This window comes from Melospiza georgiana, chromosome 9 (assembly GCF_028018845.1).
Source record: "Melospiza georgiana isolate bMelGeo1 chromosome 9, bMelGeo1.pri, whole genome shotgun sequence".
NCBI classification, from domain to species: domain Eukaryota; kingdom Metazoa; phylum Chordata; class Aves; order Passeriformes; family Passerellidae; genus Melospiza; species Melospiza georgiana.
The window spans coordinates 30949028-30967484 of NC_080438.1; the positions used below are offsets into that span (position 1 = coordinate 30949028).

At 50.2% G+C, this 18457-nt stretch overlaps 1 protein-coding gene across 1 annotated transcript; it reads left to right on the plus strand.

Moving 5' to 3' along the window:
- Positions 1 to 1915: 1915 nt before the first annotated feature.
- ANKRD13C (ankyrin repeat domain 13C) lies at positions 1916 to 18220 on the plus strand. Its single transcript, XM_058029843.1, has 13 exons — positions 1916 to 2253; positions 6322 to 6363; positions 7787 to 7891; positions 8843 to 8928; positions 9899 to 9944; positions 10654 to 10720; positions 11994 to 12138; positions 12844 to 12975; positions 13636 to 13797; positions 14488 to 14567; positions 15132 to 15230; positions 15804 to 15904; positions 16686 to 18220. The coding sequence occupies exons 1-13, from the start codon at positions 1947 to 1949 to the stop codon at positions 16814 to 16816; spliced, it is 1503 nt and encodes a 500-aa protein (XP_057885826.1). The 5' UTR covers positions 1916 to 1946; the 3' UTR covers positions 16817 to 18220.
- Positions 18221 to 18457: the final 237 nt, after the last annotated feature.

Genomic DNA, 18457 nt, shown 5'->3' on the forward strand with positions numbered 1-18457 from the left:
ACGGTGACTTCATGCCTCTACTAATTAAAAATGCAGCGTGAGGCTTCCACCATCAGCTAAAACCTGAGCCAATCCCTTCATTCCACAAGATCAGCCGTGCTCTGTGCGTATTTCCAGCATGGGAGAACAGGAGACATCAGAACTGCTCACAGTGCCAGCCTCTCACATTCTGCCTGCAAATGGGTTTGACTTTCCTCAAAAAACCAGGGAGAGACAGAAAAACCTCAGTGGAAAGACCACTGGAGTATAGAGCAAAAGCAAATTGTTGGGTTTTTTTCTATTTTTTTCCTAGAATTACTTCAAATTGTGTATTAGGACTGTAAAAAGCTGTGTGGGAAGCAGCTGGGGACAGCAAGCACAGGAATTCCTAAATCTGCCTAGAATTCTTCTTGGTCACTTGGGATGAGGGAGATGATGTGAACTCAGGAAAGACAAGGCCACCGGGCTGGTAATTCTGTTATCACAGCAGGTCTGGTCTCCCTGGCAACTTGGGGGTTGTTTTCCCTGGGAGAATTATTAAAAAATCCAATTCACCAGGAATTTGGGACACCACCATTTTCACAATTACTCATCCCATATTTGAAGCAGAAACTTGCAGAACTGGCCCAGGAGCAGGACGTGCAGTGGGGAATTGGGAAGTTCCAACCCAGACAGGTCCTTTCTGAGCTGACAGTGCACCTGCAAGGGCTTGCACCACCACAGGGGCGCTGTCCCGGTTTTCTCTTTGAGGAACACTTGTCCAGGCCCCATCATTTCCCAAAGAACTTTCCATGGAGGGTGAGAAAGCACTGGAACAGCTGCTTAGAGAGTCATGGAGTCTCCCTGTCCTGGCCCCTTGGGATGTGCCTGTTGGGATCGATCCCGTCCCTCAGGGTGTGCCCGTTGCCTGTTGGGACTGATATCTGATCCCACTCCTTGGGATGTGTTGGAATCCACCCCCGATCCCTCCCCTCAGGATGCGGTTGCTGGGACCGATCCCCGATCCCGTCCCTCAGGATGCGGTTGTTGGGATCGATCCCCGATCCCGTCCCTCAGGATGCGGTTGTTGGGACCGATCCCCAATCCCTCCCCTCAGGATGCGGTTGTTGGGACGGATCCCTAATCCCTCCTCCCCTCAGGATGCGGTTGCTGGGATCGATCCCGGATCCCTCCCTCAGGATGCGGTTGTTGGGATCGATCCCCGATCCCTCCACTCAGGATGCGGCTGCTGGGACCGATCCCCGATCCCGTCCCTCAGGATGCGGTTGCTGGGATCGATCCCCGATCCCTCCCCTCAGGATGCGGTTGCTGGGATGGATCCCCGATCCCGTCCCTCAGGATGCGGTTGCTGGGATCGATCCCTGATCCCGTCCCTCAGGATGCGGTTGCTGGGATGGATCCCCGATCCCGTCCCTCAGGATGGGGTTGCTGGGATCGATCCCCGATCCCTCCTCCCCTCAGGATGCGGTTGCTGGGACCGATCCCCGATCCCGTCCCTCAGGATGCGGTTGCTGGGATCGATCCCCGATCCCTCCTCCCCTCAGGATGCGGTTGCTGGGATCGATCCCCGATCCCTCCTCCCCTCAGGATGCGGTTGTTGGGATCGATCCCCGATCCCTCCCCTCAGGATGCGGTTGCTGGGACCGATCCCCGATCCCGTCCCTCAGGATGCGGTTGTTGGGATCGATCCCCGATCCCTCCCTCAGGATGCGGTTGCTGGGACCGATTCCCGATCCCTCCTCCCCTCAGGCCGTCCCCGTTGGGCGGATCCCGCCCCGCCCCTCCCGGTCACTCCGTGGCTCCTCCCGCGCGCTCTCTCGGAGCGGCGCAGTCTCGCGAGAGCGGCGGCCGAAGATGGCGGCGCGGAGCCGAGGCCCGTGAGGCGCGGGCGTAGCTGCGGCCGCTCCGGGGGCTCCGGGCGGGACCGGCCCCGCGGGCTCCGAGCGCTGCGGGCGCTCCCGCCGGCCATGACCGGCGAGAAGCTCCGCTCGCTGCGCAGGGACCACAAGCCCAGCAAGGAGGACGGGGACCTGCTGGCGGCCGGCGAGGACGAGGCGGCCGCGGCGCCCGGGGGCGCCTTCACGGGCGGGAAGGGCGGGCGCGCCGGGGGGCACCGCGGGCCCGGCGCTCACCGGCACCGCCCGCCGGCCCGGGCCGCCCCCGCCGGGCCCGAGCGCGGCCCCTTCCCCGTGCACGAGTGCGTGTTCAAGGGGGACGTGCGGCGGCTCTCGGCGCTCATCCGCACGCAGGGCATCGCCCAGAAGGACAGTCACGGTGAGCGGGACGCACCGGGGAACCGGGGCTCGGGCCGCGTCCCGGCGGGGCGGGAGATGCGGATGCTGGACCGGCAAATAGGGAATTCCTTGGGAGTTTTGCAAGGGAGTTTCATAAGGGTGGGTGAGTACCCTGTAGGAAGGGTTGTGGACAAGGGATGGAGGGACTGGCCAAGGGGGATGGCTTCCACTGACAGGAGGCAGGGATGGATGGGATGCTGGGAAGGGATTCTTCCCTGGCAGGGTGCTGAGGCCCTGGCACAGGTGCCCAGAGCAGCTGTGGCTGCCCCTGGATCCCTGGCAGTGCCCAAGGCCAGGCTGGACAGGGCTTGGAGCAGCCTGGGACAGTGGAAGGTGTCTCTGGCATGGCAGGGATGGGCTTTAAGGTCCATTCCAACCCAAACCATTCCGTAATTCTGTGATTTTCGTAATGTGTATGAGCACTGTGAGCTCCAGTACCAGCACTGTGCTGGCAGAGCTGCCTCTGAGCAGGTGTTGCTCTGTGTCCAAGACCCCACTGCATTTAAAAGATTCGTTCTTTTTTAGGGTGTCTGGGCTGTCACCTGTTTGCTTTGGGGGATGCTGAGTTGTTCCTTTGGCTGTTGGCAGAGCAGTTTTGGATATTTCCCTGGGCTACAAAGATCAACCCTTTTTTCCCCCTTTCTTTTTAAATGCTGTGGCTCTGGATTTTGAGAGAGTTGTTCTCAGCTGCTCCTCTGCAAATGCCTTGTCCACAGTAGTGTCAGTGACAGAGATGGAATCTGATCCCTGTGCTGCTCTGAAATTTGTAAATATTGAATGTCTTGCCAGGACATTTCAAAACGTTTTAATTTGGAGGATATTTTATACTGTTAACAAATAAATCAGCCTGGGGGATGAGCTTGACCTTCATGGTTGGTTCTAATCTCTATTTCAATAGCCGTTTCGAGAGTAACATGATCCATTTCTGCTGGAGAACTCCCAGCTCCACGTGTGTGGTGTCTGAGAAGTTGTGATAAAGAGCAGGCTTGTGTTGTGTTTCTGATAAGGAGATGGGCTCTGCTTCATTGTGGTCTGAAATTCAAAGGGAGCACGAAGGTGAAGGATCTCAGGGGCTGGCACGGTGGCAGGAGCGATGGATTGGGGATTCCAGCTGTGTCTGTGGTGGCACTGGAAGGCAGCTGAGGGCTGCAGGGTAACACAGGGCTCAGCTCCCAGCCAGGATGGGCAGGAGTGTTCCCTGCAGCTGGCACAGCGCTTTCCTAAGGGCAGAGCTCCAAATCCAGCTACAGATCTGTTTATCCTGCCACCTTCATTCCAGCAAATCCTGCTAGAATGAAAGCAGCAGACTCGGGGAGGAATTTTCCCACTCTATCTATTCCTGCTGCTGCTTCTCCTGTTCCTCCTCCAGTTCCCCTTCAAGCAGCTCAGCAGCAGCTCCAAATTTTTCCTTGAAGGCACTTCCTGATCCCTCTTTGCTGTGCTGTCACCCTCAGTGTGTATCTCACACATTGATTCCATCCTTTTTGGATCCATATATAAAGCTCTAATTAAGATCTCCCTGCTTTCCCAGCTCTGTGCAGAGTTGGGACACTTTGGGGATCTCTGACTCATCATCTTCCTCCAAGTTTTTACTTGAACCATTCTAAAAAAAACACCCACAACAAACCTCTTGATGGTTTGACATTCCAAAGGCCTGAGTAACATTTCCCTGTTATTGTTTTCTTCCTGCCTGTTTCCATCTGTCACTTGTTTACACACACTGGAACTGGGAAACATTTGGGGGACACTCCAACTGATGATTTGCTCAGAAATAAGCCAGAGGAATCCAGGGATGTGCTAAGGATTGGACAGAGGGGAGAGAGAATTTATTGTTAATAATCCAGGCCTGTTTTAGTGTTGGTTCAGTGCAGGAAAGCCAAATCCTGTGGAATGGGAGACTCCTGCTGTTCTGCTAAAAGCAATTGAGTGTTAATTGAGTGCCTCCCCAGCTTCCCAAATTAACCTCCAAATCACTGCCCAGAGGAAGGCCGGTGTCATTATTCCCAAACAATGAGTTTCCTGGGAGAAGCCTGTAGCTACACCTAGTAGATGACTTCCAGCTTTATTATAACATGCATTTAAGAGCTTAAATCCTGAACAGACAAATCCTCTTGCTGGAAAACAGCCCTGGCTCCCTGTGGGTGGGTGGGCAGGTACCTCAGCAGAGGTGAAAGGCCACACGTGTGTGGGGACAGGTGCTGTGTTTGAGGTGTGGTGTTGGGTCAGCAGGCTTTGTTTGCCCACCTGCATGGGCACAGGCAGGATTCCAGGAGCTGCTGGAGCACTGATTTCTTGGGAAAGGGGGCTGTGGCTGTGCTGGGCACTGCTGAGGCCCCACCTCTAATCCTGGGGTCAGTTCTGTGGCCTTCATTCCAAAAAAGACCCTGAGGGGCTGGAGCATGTCTGGGGCAGGAAATGGAGCTGGGCAGGGGCTGCAGAATCCCTGAGGAGCCGGGCAGGGGCTGCAGAATCCCTGAGGAGCTGGGCAGGGGCTGCAGAATCCCTGAGGAGCTGGGCAGGGGCTCAGCCTGGAGCAAAGGAGGCTCAGGGGCCCTTGTGGCTCTGCACAGCTCCTGACAGGAGGGCACAGCCAGGGGTCAGTCAGGGAACAGGCGCAGGAGGAGAGGGAATGGCCCCGAGTTCTGTCAGGGGAGAACTGGGCTGGACATCAGCAGGAATTCCCCATGGAAAGGGGGCTCCATGGGAAGGCCCTGGAACTGCCCAGGGAGGGTTGCAGTGCCCATCCCTGGAGGTGCCCAAGGAAGGGCTGGATGTGGCACCCAGTGCTGGTGATCCTGCAGGGCTTTTCCACCCTCACCATTCCTGTGACTCCGTGATTTTATGGCAGTGTTTCCCCTTGGGTCAGGTAATTGGCATTTCCTGGGCACTCGGTGTGGCTCCCTCTCAGACCTGCTCCTCAGGAAGGTTATTGGCATCCCCTGGCAGAGCCTGGCAGCATGCAGGACTCCCAGTGCTGTGCTCCCAGATGTTGGAGCAGCTATTATTAGCAGCAGGAGCTGAGCTGGGTCAGTGTATAATGAGCTGGGCTGTGGCTGCCTGGGCTGCTGCCAGTGTCCTGCAAGGATGAGATGCAGGACACCTTGAACAGCCCTGTCAGCCCTCCTGGGCAGGCAGGACAGAGCTCCCATCTCCATCTGAATTCCCCTGATGATGCAGGGTGCTGGCATTCCTGTGGCAGCCTCTCCAGATGTGCAGCACACCCTCTGCACAGAGCAGGTTCTTCCTGCTGACAAAATGGGAGTTAGAGAACAGCTCTCAGCCGAGTGTGTGTGTGTTAGAATTGCACAAAAAAATTTGTTTTCCAGCATTTTTTTTCTCTTGACTGCTCTAAGAAGATGTTTAAATGTACAAAATACAGTTAAATGGAAGAACTTTACATCCTTAAGCTGCCTGAATAAATGGTGTCATGAGCCTGGTAGCAGCAATAATCCAGGAAAAACAGCTCTGGGTGCCTCACAGTGAATATTTAACAACACAAATACCACCTGTGTCACGAGCATCACCAGGAAAATGGGGACAGCTTTGAGAGGCTGCTGATATCTCCAAAGCTTTCTTTGGAAACAGCCAAAAGGCAGCTTTGTAGTGAAGGTGCTGTTCCTTCTCAATATGCCCAGTACTGTAGTTGTAAAAAATGAGTACTCAGTCTTTGAAATATTAATAAAACAGGCTGTTAAATTTTTAATCAGTATCATATCTGTGAGTAGCTTTTAACCCAGATATGTCAGGCTGGGAAGGGATCAGACCCTTCAGCCTGTGGGGAGCACAGGGGTTGTGTCTTTCTCAAAGACACCTCTGGACCTCTTTGCCTGGAGTGAGTTTCAAGATATCATTAAAAACCCTCTCTTGGCCCATGAAATGTGTCTCAATATATTTATTTTGACAATCACAATCCGAGCAAATGTCACTCCTCTGGTGGGTGTTGCTGTGTTCCTGGGTTAGAGCAGGAACTGCAGTTTCCTAAGGAAGGGATTGCAATGGATTCTGCTGACTTTCATCTCATCTCTTTTATTTCTGTGGTTTCTTTTAGGAAACACTCCTTTACATCTTGCTGTGATGTTGGGACATAAAGGTGGGTAGAACCATTTGTTTTGTTACCTTTTCAGCGATCCTGAAGATTTGGGGGCAAGAGGAAAAAAGGGGTTTTTCCCTTTCCTGAGTGTGAGCTTGTGTTTCAAGCTAGTGAGGTTTTCTGGGAGGAAGATGCCACATGGATTTGGAGAAGAAGAGTGGGAAAGGAAATCTGAGCTTTATTCCCAGAATTCCACCTAACCCTGCCCTCTGGCAGTGGGAAGCCATTCCCCCTTTCCTGTCTCCTCTTGTCCCCAGTCCCTCTGCAGCTCTCCTGGAGCCCCTTCATGCCCTGCCAGGGTCTCTGAGCTCTCTCTGGAGCCTTCTCCCCTGCAGCTGAGCACCCTCAGCTCTCCCAGCCTGTTTATTGAACTGGAAATGGAATCTGGCTGGAGATTCCGAGCTGATTTGCCTGCTCCCTGCAGAGTGATGTTGTTGTCCTGGGCACTGTTTAAGGAGCCATAAAAACCCCTGGGTGTCTTGGCTGGGTTAGTCAGGGCCTTTGTTTATCACACAGGAGACAGTTTGTTCAGCAGGGAGGGATCTCTTCCTCCCCAGCCACTCAGCCTGCCCTGACTCACAGCTGCTGCATCTGGAATGACCAGTGCAGTTTCCTGTGGCACCTGTGGTAGGAAAATAACCCGGGAAGTCCTGTCCTGGTGATGAGACAGCTGGGCCCTGCTGCATCACCTCCAGACAGCTCAGGGTGGCTTTAGTGACATGTGCTGAGGTTTCCTCATGGTTGGAAACTGCAGAACCATTTCCAAGGAGCACATGGGAGCACTGAAACCCTCCTTGCTTCCTTCAGTTTTCCACCATCGTGTCCACCTGTGGATGGGGAATGCAGCTGTTGGTTCCACACCTGCTCTGAGGCTTTCCTCAGAGGTGCCTGTTTGCCCTCCTTAAATCCAGATTCCCCAGGATGTTGTGGCACACAGGGATGTGTTGGTGCCTCAGGCTCCTCTGCCTCCCCTGTACCTGGTGGGAGTTGCCCCAGATCCGTGTCCCCGTGATCCATTCACCCCTTGGAGAGGGATGAGGGCCCTGAGGTATCTCTGCTTTGTGTGTGCAGCAGAGAGAGCTGATGTCATGCATTAAATATAAATATCCTTGTTCCATGGTGGTGTGTGTATCTGACATGCAGAAATATTATAAAAAGCAAACTCCACGTAGCAGGAGGGACAAGTCTCTTCAGTGTTATATAATTGGTGGCTGATCACCAATTATTTTTAGTGATAATATTGAACAGGGAAGTGCTGGAAGTCCTTGCATAAATGGCTTTGTTTGTTAGAGTGAGTCAGAACCCAGATATGTGTTTTGATAATCTCTGTAATATCTTTGATATGAATTGCTTTGGTAGAGTTTTATCCTGACTGCTCCTGCTGCATCCTTTACTGTAAATAACTGTGGATATTTTGTTGCAGAATGTGCCCACCTGCTTTTAGCCCATAATGCTCCAGTAAAGGTGAAAAACGCTCAGGGATGGAGCCCTCTGGCCGAAGCCATCAGCTATGGAGACAGACAGATGAGTAAGCCCCTCTTCATTCATCCCAGTTTGCCAGTTAATCCCAAATTGGGGCTCATTCAGAGCAGGAAAGCAGAGCTCTCAAGCTGGGTTATTTTCCCACAGCCCTCTTTCAGCTCTCTGAAGGGTTTCTCTTAATCAGCTGAACATTTTATATCTGAACATGATCAGGCACATCCATTTCCTTGATAAGAAATTGCACTGGGTTACGTAAGCAAGCTGTTAACTCTGCTCAGACTGAGGGCATTGGGAGAGCTCTGCACGAGCATATTCTGGGTTTGGAATGGCAGGGACAGGATCCACATGGATCTGGGCTGGGTGGGATCATCTCCTGGGCCTGCTCCCTGTGGTCACAGGTTTGTTAGTGTATCAGTTGCCAGTGGGATGTGGCTTTTAGGCTGCATCTCAACAGGCCGGTGGGAAAATGTAATTTATATATTATGTATTATTCAAATATTGTTTATTCACCTCAGACATGGAGTAGCAAAAGGAAATTATTCTGCTGCTACTCACTGGTGGATGTTAATAGTATTTGGTATTACCATGTGTGGTGGTGCATTCCTGTAGCAGAAAACTCACTACATGTTGCACATATAAATATATTATTAATATATTAATGCACTACTTTATAATCTACCAACAGCATTCTCTTGTCAGCTCCTCACTATTGATTTTCTCAGTGGAGTAGATGTTACTCAGTATATTTGTATCCACATATTTACTAATACCTGTGTACAAACCCTCTTGACATGATTCTATAGTTAATGTAACAAACAATTGTTGAGGCTTTCCTTCCTGGGGTGATCTGAGCAGGTTAATGTGCAGTTCCTGTAGCTGGGATTAATTCCTCAGGTCTGATGAAATGTTCCATTGCATTGTTGGGTTTAAGACCTCAAGTAAGACACTCACCTGTAATTACCAAACAACCAGAGTTCATGGATTAATTCCTGTGTAGTTTCAGCACTCCTGAGGAAGCTCAAGCAGCAGTCCAGGGAAAGTGTTGAAGAGAAGCGACCTCGGTTATTAAAAGCCCTGAAAGAGGTGAGTTGTGCTGACAAAACCAGATGGGTGGAAAGCAGTGCCTTGTGCTCTGAGTATGGACACTCTGGAAAACTGCCAGCAAGTTTTTTCCATGTTTTTACCAATCTTCTGCTCTTAAAAGCAATCTTGGCTCTGTTTTAAGCCAGAATTATATTTATTTTAAGGTCATACTTCCTTTCAACTTCTAGAAATTCAAATATAAGGTTTGTGTAAGGCAGACCTGCTCATCATCATTGCAATCTCAGAGTTAAAGAATCTATTTCATTAGATTTTTAAAACTTTCTTAAATCTTGTGCCAGTGAATAATTTCCTGGTGTGTTCAGTCCCCAAATCCCCTTGCCCAGTGCTGGAGGAGATTTTTGGTTTCATTCTCCATCAGCAGCCAGTTCCCCTTGGGCACAGTGAAATATTGCTCAGTTTGGGGACAGCAGTTTGTAGAAGCCCAGTTATTGATCAGAATCCCTGTGGAGGCTGAGCTGTGTTGTGATCCCTGAGCACCTCGTGCTGGGTTGGCTCTGGCTCACACGTGCTCTGACCCGATGACTTCAGCACATTTCCACCAGGCCACTGGCAATTGGTCTTTGCAACACTCCTGCCTGAAACTTGACTCATTAATTATTGTATAATTAGTTCTAATTCTGTGGGATTGATGGGATCAATCAAAGCAAGCAGAGAGCTCCATAGGTGCTTTTTAAACACATGTTTCCAATAAATCTTTTGCAATCTAGGGCTTGATAGTTGACCTAGTATTAAGAAATGATTAAAAATGTGAGTTCAGATGAGTTACATCATTTTGTCATTATTGATTCTGCTGCAGCTAAAGCTTCAGTGATGTTTAAGTTCAGTACAAATTCAAGTACAACATTAGAGAAAGTTTTCTTTGCCAAACACAACTTCTGCCTGTCTTCCAGCAAATTTTACAGTTTCTTAGCCTGAAAGGCTTGTTAACACATTCTTCTTTTCTTCTCAGCTAGGTGACTTCTATCTAGAGCTTCACTGGGATTTTCAAAGTTGGGGTGAGTGCTTCCATGTCCCTTCCCCAGGGAGATAATGCAATCAGCCTGCAGCACACTTGTTCTGTGCTTTGTGCTGGAACAGCCTCAGTGCTTGGGATCTCAGTGCTGAGGAAAGGACACACAACTTTTTCCAGATTTAGTTTTGCTTACTCACTTTTGGAGCTGAATTCTCTCCTCCAGTGACTCACTAAGGAGGGGAGTTAGCTCTTTGCTTTAAGAACCTGGGCCATGGCAGTGGGTGGGATGGGGATGACCCTTAAGGTCCTCCCAATCCAAACCAGTCTGGACTTCCATGATTTTATGTGTTTTATTAATTTAATAATTAATATTAATACCTTGGATCATTTTGATGCTTGTGGCTGTTCTGCTTTAATTGGAACCAGGCTTTCTTTCCCTTGGTGCATTACATAAACTGTTAAATCCCAGAATTCAAATTATGAACAGCCACAGTTATTAGGATTTATGAATGGTTTACCTGTGATGGAAATACAAATTCTGTCTGATATTGGAAGCCGGGTGTGCAATTACAATTACAAAAAATCAGTTTTATGAAATAGGAATACCCCTGATGTTGTGTTTGATTGAGATGTTGGAAAATGCTGTATTTTCATTAAAACACATCCAGAATCAGACTGATGGAATAGTTTTAATGGGAATACTTTGCAGAGGGATCTCAGTGCCCTGATTGCCTTTTCTCTCCCTCCTTTAGTGCCTTTACTTTCCCGAATTCTGCCTTCTGATGCATGTAAAATACACAAACAAGGTATAAATATCAGGTGAGTGCTGCTTTTGTGCCCAAATACTTCTGTGCCAGGGAAAAGCCGGATCCCAGTGAGCCTGAATCCCTGAGGAGCCTGGGCTCATCCATGGCACAGCACTGAGCCTTGCGATTTCAGGCTCTCTGATTATCTCTGTTGAGCTGAATATAACTTAAATATAGAGCAAGAGCAGTTCAGCTGGATAAGGCTTTATCTACCAGATGTGCCAGTGAAAAACAGGGATTGGGTATTTATAACACAATTGCAAATAAAATTCCAGTATTTCCTGGAGAAGTGTTGCTGCTCCAGTCTCTACTTAAAAAAAAAAAAAAAAAAAAAAACAAAAAACCAAAAAGTGATATAATTTCTCTCTTTAAGGTGTTTAATGTGACAAATTCACAAACTCAGTAGGGGATTTCAGGAGTCTCTCTGAGCTCAACTCTTTTTAGTTTGGAACCAAATGTATTTTCTGGCATTTTCTTTAGGGCCCAAAATTTAAAACAGAGAGGCAAGAATATGATCCTGGAGATTCAATCTGTAGAAATTTTTGTTGTATTAAAGGGGCAGCTTGGGTCTGTAAAGTGAATTTTTAGGTGAAGTTTGAGTCTGGGATTGTTGCTTTCCTTCTCATTTCTGAATGCTCTGCCTTTATGAGGCATGAACTGAGGGGAAATAGATAAATACAGGTTTTTCCTTGGAATCAGAGGCAAATCTATGAGGAGTTTTAATCCCTCACCACTTCAGAGTTGAAGTTACCCAGCTGAGGTTCTTTAACCACCTCTTTATGAGAAATAAATGCTCTGGCAATAGTGGACATGAATTACTGCAGACATCCATGGCCTCAGGTCCATCTTCTTCCAGTTACTCAGGTCTGCAGGCGCATGTCTTTGGTGTTGGTGAGGGAGAAAAATAGAAATAGCAATAAAAATAAATAAAATTTAAAAAAATGAGTTTGTTTCTGAGTCCTCTTCAGATTTTGGGTCATGTCCCAGTGTCGTTATTCAAGTCAGGACCCTGCTGAGGAGTTGTTTCTCAGTGTGTAGCACTGAATAGATTCTCTCCCCCTCCCCTCCTCATGCTAGCAGTATTAAATACAATTTTCTGAAGAAAACTTCACTTCTATAGCAATTTTTTGCTGATTTCTGCATCCAGGCCTCACTTAGGAAATCCTATGAAAACTCAGCCCTTCATGTGTTTGTTTGCCATTAAAAAATGCACTTTCCTGCTTGAAAGCTGAATTTCCTCCTGCATTTGTGGGTAATTTTTGTGACATTTGGGGTTGTTTTCACAGGCTGGACACAACTCTGATAGACTTTACTGACATGAAGTGCCAACGAGGGGATTTAAGCTTCATTTTTAACGGTGACGCCGCACCCTCCGAATCTTTTGTAGTTTTAGACAATGAGCAAAAAGTTTACCAGCGAATACACCACGAGGTAAAGCTCTGGGAAGGGGGTGGGACACATCCCAGGCTCTTTTGGGAATGTGTCAAACAGAATTTGCCTCAGAAACACCCAAAGAGCTGCAAAGCAAAGAATTTTTACCTCAGTTCTTCCAACTTGAGCTGTGAAGGTGAAAGCAAATTTTGTGAGGGAAGCCAGCTTTGAATCCAGATTTCTGGTTGAGGAGAAGCTGGAATGGGAATGGACTGGAAAGATGTGGTTTAAATTATGATGTGCTGCTTTTAATCTTTCCACTGGGCTCAACTCAGCTGTCCTCAGGTGGATTTTCAGACCTGTTCCCACTGCTTTGCATCCTTTTAGTCACTCCATGGCCAGTTCAGCTGATAACAGTGTGAGGGTCTGACTCACTGGACCCCCTGTAATTAGTCAAGTCTTTAATTACAGCTTTATCCCCCAATCACTTAAGCAGATGGATTATTGACTGTGGAAAGGGTGTGGCTGCTGAGCTGCTGCATAAATCCCATTGGGATGCTTTATTCACATTAATATTCAAGATTAAACTATTTGGAAACCATTTGGCCAGAGGTTTTACAAACCCGCTGGAAAATGCAGGAAATGCTGCTTCTGGGAAAAGATCCAAAGGACAAGGCTTATGCATTTGTGTTTATTGGTGTCTCTTTAGAGGAAGCAATCGTTGTTTGCTGAGTTCTGCTGAGTATTTTGGAATTTTTCTTCCAGGAATCTGAGATGGAGACAGAAGAGGAGGTTGACATTTTGATGAGCAGTGATATTTACTCTGCCACCTTATCCACCAAATCCATCACGTTCACGCGGGCCCAGACTGGGTGGCTCTTCAGGGAGGACAAAACTGTGAGTGAGGGGGGCTCAGAGCTGCTGCTGGGCAGGAGGGAGGAGGGAAAGGCACTGCAGGAAGCACTGGGGCAGATTCCTGGAGAAACTCTGGCTGCCCCTGGATCCCTGGCAGTGCCCAGGCCAGGCTGGACAGGGCTTGGAGCAGCCTGGGATGGTGGAAGGTGTCCCTGCCATGGCAGGGAGCTGGAATGGGGTGGGCTTTGAGGTCCCTTGTGGCACAGACCAATCCAGGATTCTGGAAGGATAAGGTGTGCAGGACAAAGGAAAAATCCCTGTCCCTGTATCCCAAATGAGCACAAAGATTGTGCTTGTGCTGGGAATGGTTTTGTTCCAGGAGGCTCTGATCTCTGCAGGTTGGTTCCAGGGAGTGCAGGAAGGATTCTGTGTGCTCCTGCTGGAGAAAGGCAGGGATGGGAGTGCTCTGGAAAGGGATTTCACTCAAATTATTCTACAATCTCTGTCTTAAAGCTTCCCTGCATAAGAAGTACCTGTTCCTGCTGGATTTTTGGGATTGCCCAGTGCCAGCCCATGTGGGGGGCTGGAGGAATTCTGGCTCAATCCCCAGGTTCCCTTATTGCCATTATTTGATATGCAAGAATCAAAGTGTTAGTATTTTATCTTCTGTGAGTTATTAATGTCCCGATTCCTTTCGTGCAGGAAAGAGTAGGAAACTTCCTGGCAGATTTCTACTTGGTGAATGGACTGGTGTTGGAATCCAGGAAAAGAAGGGAACATCTCAGTGAGGAGGACATCCTTCGGAATAAAGCGATCATGGAGAGCCTGAGCAAAGGGGGAAACCTCATGGAGCAGAATTTTGAGGTACAGTTGATTAACTTAACTTTGCCCAGGATGTGGGAGAATAATCTTGAACACCACTCCTCGTGGTGCAAAATACATAGATAATGTTTTTATTTTCTTTTGATTGGCATAATCTAAAAATCACAAACATGACCCACAAGTATAATTTTGGTGATGCATTAATGAATTAGCCTGATTAGTGCACACAGGGAGGGATTTCTGTGGTTACATTGGGTATTCAGCCTTAATTTGTCTCTTAGAAGAGATGAGGGGTTTGGCTGTGGCAAATCAACTGCGGATTCTTTTAGACCCAATGTCGATTGTTGGGAATGAAAGGGAAGCCAGAAAGGCAATCGTGCTCCTTTGAGCTTCATTAAAATGGGAGGAAGCCTGTGATTAGCACCAGGAAATCAAGAGCTCTTCAGAAAGAGCCAGGCTTCAGCTGGGAGCACACACAGAGCTTTTAAAGTGATTAATTTATTTCTGTGTGAGCTGGAGCTGCTGCCTTGGCACTCAGAGCCCCGAATTAACTCATTATGGGGGAGCAGCACAGCCCAGTCCTGCAGAGGGTGCCCGTGGGGGCTGAGAGCAGGGGCTGGCTGAGCAGGGCGGGCTGTGGCTGTGTTTGGAGCCGGGGGCAGCTCCAGGTGGGAATGGCAGCAGGAGGGAAGGGGGGCAGGAGCTCTGAGCTGAGCTGTGCTTGTCCCACAGCCCGTGCGCCGGCAGTCGCTGACGCCGCCGTCCCCCAACACCATCTCCTGGGAGGAGTACATCTCTGCAGAGAGTGGCAAGTGAGTGCTGCTGGGCCTGCCAGGGCTTCCCGGGACCCCTCTGCATCCCTGGCAGGGGGCTGGGGGTCTCTGGGGGTTTTGGGGTCTCCACTTGGTGGGTGCTGCTTGTGGGGAGGGAGGAGCGCTGGGTTTGGTGTCTCAGCGTTTGTTCTCCAGAGGGCTGGGAAGGGATCCTTGTGTGTGGGAGCAGTGTCAGTGCCTCAGCTGCAGGCAGGGAGTCCTGGGATGCTCTGGGCTGGAAGGGACCTTGAAGCCCATCCAGTTCCACCCCTGCCATGGGCATTTCTGGGTAGTGGTTAATAAACACTTCCTGTAGGGTTTATTAACACTGTGTTTATGAGGAATTATTTTATTGGAGTAGTTTTCCTGGTTTTGTCTTGTCTCCTGGTTTAGCAGAGTAATCTAATTTAAGAGGTTTTTTATCTTTGTTCTGCACAGCTTTACAATAAAGCAAACCCTTTGGGAGTAGGGATTCCTCCCTGAGGTTTTCCAACCCAAGTCTGTTTTCCTTCCTCTAAACCCACGATTGCCCTGGGAAACACTGACTTTGTCTCTCCTTCACAGAGCTCCTCACCTGGGCAGGGAGCTGGTCTGCAAGGAGAGCAAGAAAACCTTCAAAGCCACGATAGCAATGAGCCAGGAATTCCCCTTAGGAATCGAATCGTGAGTCAAAGCTCCTGGCCACGGGAGTTATTCCTGTTGGGAATGTTTTAGTGTGTTCATGAGCTGCAGAAAGAACCCTCCAGATCCCCAGGAGTGGGAGTGGGAGTGCAGTCAGGCTATTGAGCAAGGAATCCCTTAAACTGGGAGCTGCTGGCACTGGGGGAGGAGCCAAGCCCTTACCTGGCTTGATAAGAGCAGAGTTTTGGGCAGGGTTATCTGTGGTGTCTGATCCCACAGAATTCTGAAATGGTTTTCCCTGTAATAAATTTTAGCACAAAGTTGTGTCCCCTAACCCAGTGCAAAGCCAGGTCAGTTCCACATGTCCATGGAGAAAGGGGGGTGGTACCTCATCCCTCATCTCCTGTGGAAAATGAGGATAAAGAGTTGCTATCCTGGTGTTGGTTTGTTGTAATTCTGGATGTGGGGTGATCCTGACGCCCTGGGATGGAGAAGGGGGATGCTGTCATTGTCACCCTGTGTGTCCCCTGGGCCCTTTGGGTCACGTTTTGCTGTCCAGAGGGACAGGGTGTGTGTGGCAGGAGGATCTGTCACGGGCTCTGCTCTCCTTTGCAGGTTGTTGAATGTCTTAGAAGTCATTGCACCCTTCAAGCACTTTAACAAACTTAGAGAATTTGTTCAAATGAAGCTTCCACCAGGCTTTCCTGTCAAATTAGGTAAGAGCACACAGCAGCTCCTGGGGCTTTATTTATCCAGAATTTTAGGTTGGAAGAGCCCTCTCAGTCCAACCATTCCCCAGCACTGCCAAGGCCACCACTGCCCCATGTCCCCCAGTGCCACATCTACACAACTTTGAAATCTCTTCAGGCATGGGGATGCTGGAAAACCCTTTCCAAGAGAAATTTTCCCAAATATCCAATCCAGATCGAAACATGTGCATTTATTCTTGCAATATGTTCAGAAGGTCTTTTGTGGAGTTTTGGGGAGGAACCCTCACCTAGGGATGTGTTACTGAGAGTTCAGGAGCACAGAAGTGCTGGGGCCTTGCTCCAAGGGCAGTGGGATGTGCTGGATTATTCCTGCATATGGGGAGGATCTCAGGTGTGGAGTATTTTGTAACATTCCTGTGTTTCCTTTTCTTCAGGGATTACTGGGGATAGATTGATTTAAAGTGAAAAATAGAAAACTGTTGCACTTGTAACAGATGGAAATGTCTGAGGTCAGCTTATTCATGGGGTAGATGATCCCAGAAGCAGTAGCCCCTTTGCTAAGGATGCAGGGTTCTGGAGTTGCAGGGAGCTGTGTGAGCCTGCCAGTTCTGCTGTATTCGCACAGCGTTCCAGAGCACTTTGGGTTGGGAATGACCTCAGATTCCAGCTCGTGCTCCCATTCCCATGGGCAGGGACACCTCCCACTGTAACCCAGGCTGCTCCCAGCCTGGCAGGGGTGGGGACTGGTGGCACTGTGGCTGTCCCTGAGCGTGCCCTGTCCCCGCAGACATCCCGGTGTTCCCCACCATCACGGCCACTGTGACGTTCCAGGAGTTCCGCTACGACGAGTTCGATGACTCCATCTTCACCATTCCCGACGACTACAAGGAGGATCCCAGCCGCTTCCCGGACCTCTAGGGGGGGCTGGCAGCTCCTGGGAGCACCAGCCCGGCGTCCCAGGGCCAGGGCAGGGCCGTGGGGCACAGCAAGGGACGAGCTCGTGAGCCCGCAGCCGAGGGACGGAGCTGGCGCTGCACTGGGCACCCAGCCCCTCCAGCTCCCGCCTCCCAGAGCCTCCCGCTGCCACCCCCTCTGGCACAGCCGCTCCCGGCTCGGAGCTGCCGCCCCAGCTGGGAGGAGCTGCTGCTTTTTAAATTTTTTACACTTGTGGTGATCCGCGAGGCACTGCTGGACCTTGGCACCGAGCTGGGGCTGGGGTGAGGTGAGCCCCCTGTCCCTCCCCTGCTCCCCGAGCTCCCAGCTCAGGCACGGAATGTTGGAATGTCGGAAGGTATCCTGGAGGAACGCCTTGGCTGTAGATGAATGCACCAAATGGGCACCACTGACACTTGGATCTCCTGCTGCACCCAGGCAGAGCCAGCTGTGCTCTGCAGGGAGCGAGGCACCTCGGCAGCGCCGGCCCAGCCTGCTGCTGGCCCTGCCCGATCCCTCCCTTCCCCTTCCCTCCCTGCTCCCTGCTCCTGCCTGGCTCCCGGGGCTGCCTGGCCAGGAATGTCACTCGTTGTTTATCCTTTATTTGAGAGAGGCCGAGCACCGCCAGGTCAGTGTGTGGGCGCTGGGAGGGGCTCAGGCATTGCCCCTCACGGCAGGAGCAGCTCTCCCTGCACTCGGGGCCACCCTGGTGCTCACGGGCAGCTTGGGCTGCTCCCACATTCATTCCCTGCCTCTTGGTGTTTAAATCACAGAGAATCCCAGGCTGGTGTGGGGTGGGGGGACCTTGAAGCTCATCTTGTGCAGCCCCCCTTCACGGATGGTTCAGTACTCCAGCTCCTCGAGCTTATTCCCATTCCCAGTTGTTCCAGTCTCCTCATCTAACAATAATCCACCTTTTTGGGGTTTGTTAGGCAAGACTTGTGCAGAAGGCTGATGGTGCTATTTGTTTGTATGAAGAAATTTAGATTCAAGTGCTGTGGTGTCATTGTACAAAAATGTAAATATTTTCCAAATTATATTCTTTGTGCACTGTAGGTAAAACTTTTTCTGGAATTCCATAGAGTTAAGGATCAAAGTTTATAATGAAGAGGATCATTGATGCTCAGTGGAGGGAACAGCTGTGCTGAGCACAAGGGACAAGGAAGGGGCTCAGCACAGGGCAAGGTGTCAGGCACACCTGAGAGCAGGGAATTCCAAACTGCTGGAATCTCTGATCCATCCCAAAGAGGCTGCTCTGGGGAGGGACAGAGAGGAGGCCCAGGGAAGCATTGTCAGCAAAGTCCAGGAGCACTGCAGTGGGAGGGTGGGGTTGGTCCTTTCCCAGCTCCCCTGTGGACCTGGGGAACAGGGGAGCACTGGGACAGGGGAGCACTGGGACAGGGGAGCAGTGCAGCTTTGTTGTTAATTCAACCTCAAATCCAAAATGAAACTTTAGGGAAAACAAGCAAAGGGAAATGACTCCTGCAGTGCCGTGTCAGGGCAGGTGTGGAGCATCCTCTGGGAATGATGGAACTTGTTCTCCCAAGTCATGATGAATTCCTGATGTGTTTCACACCTCTGGGATGAACTGGCACCGTCTGTGCTGCTCCTGGGAGCCAGGTGGGG

Coding starts and splice junctions, on each gene's coding strand:
- ANKRD13C (XM_058029843.1), top strand. CDS start 1,947: ATGACCGGCGAGAAGCTCCGCTCGCTGCGCAGGGACCACAAGCCCAGC. Junction 9,945..10,653: donor CTGGGATTTTCAAAGTTGGG/GTGAGTGCTTCC, acceptor TCCCTCCTTTAG/TGCCTTTACTTTCCCGAATT. Junction 12,976..13,635: donor TCTTCAGGGAGGACAAAACT/GTGAGTGAGGGG, acceptor CCTTTCGTGCAG/GAAAGAGTAGGAAACTTCCT.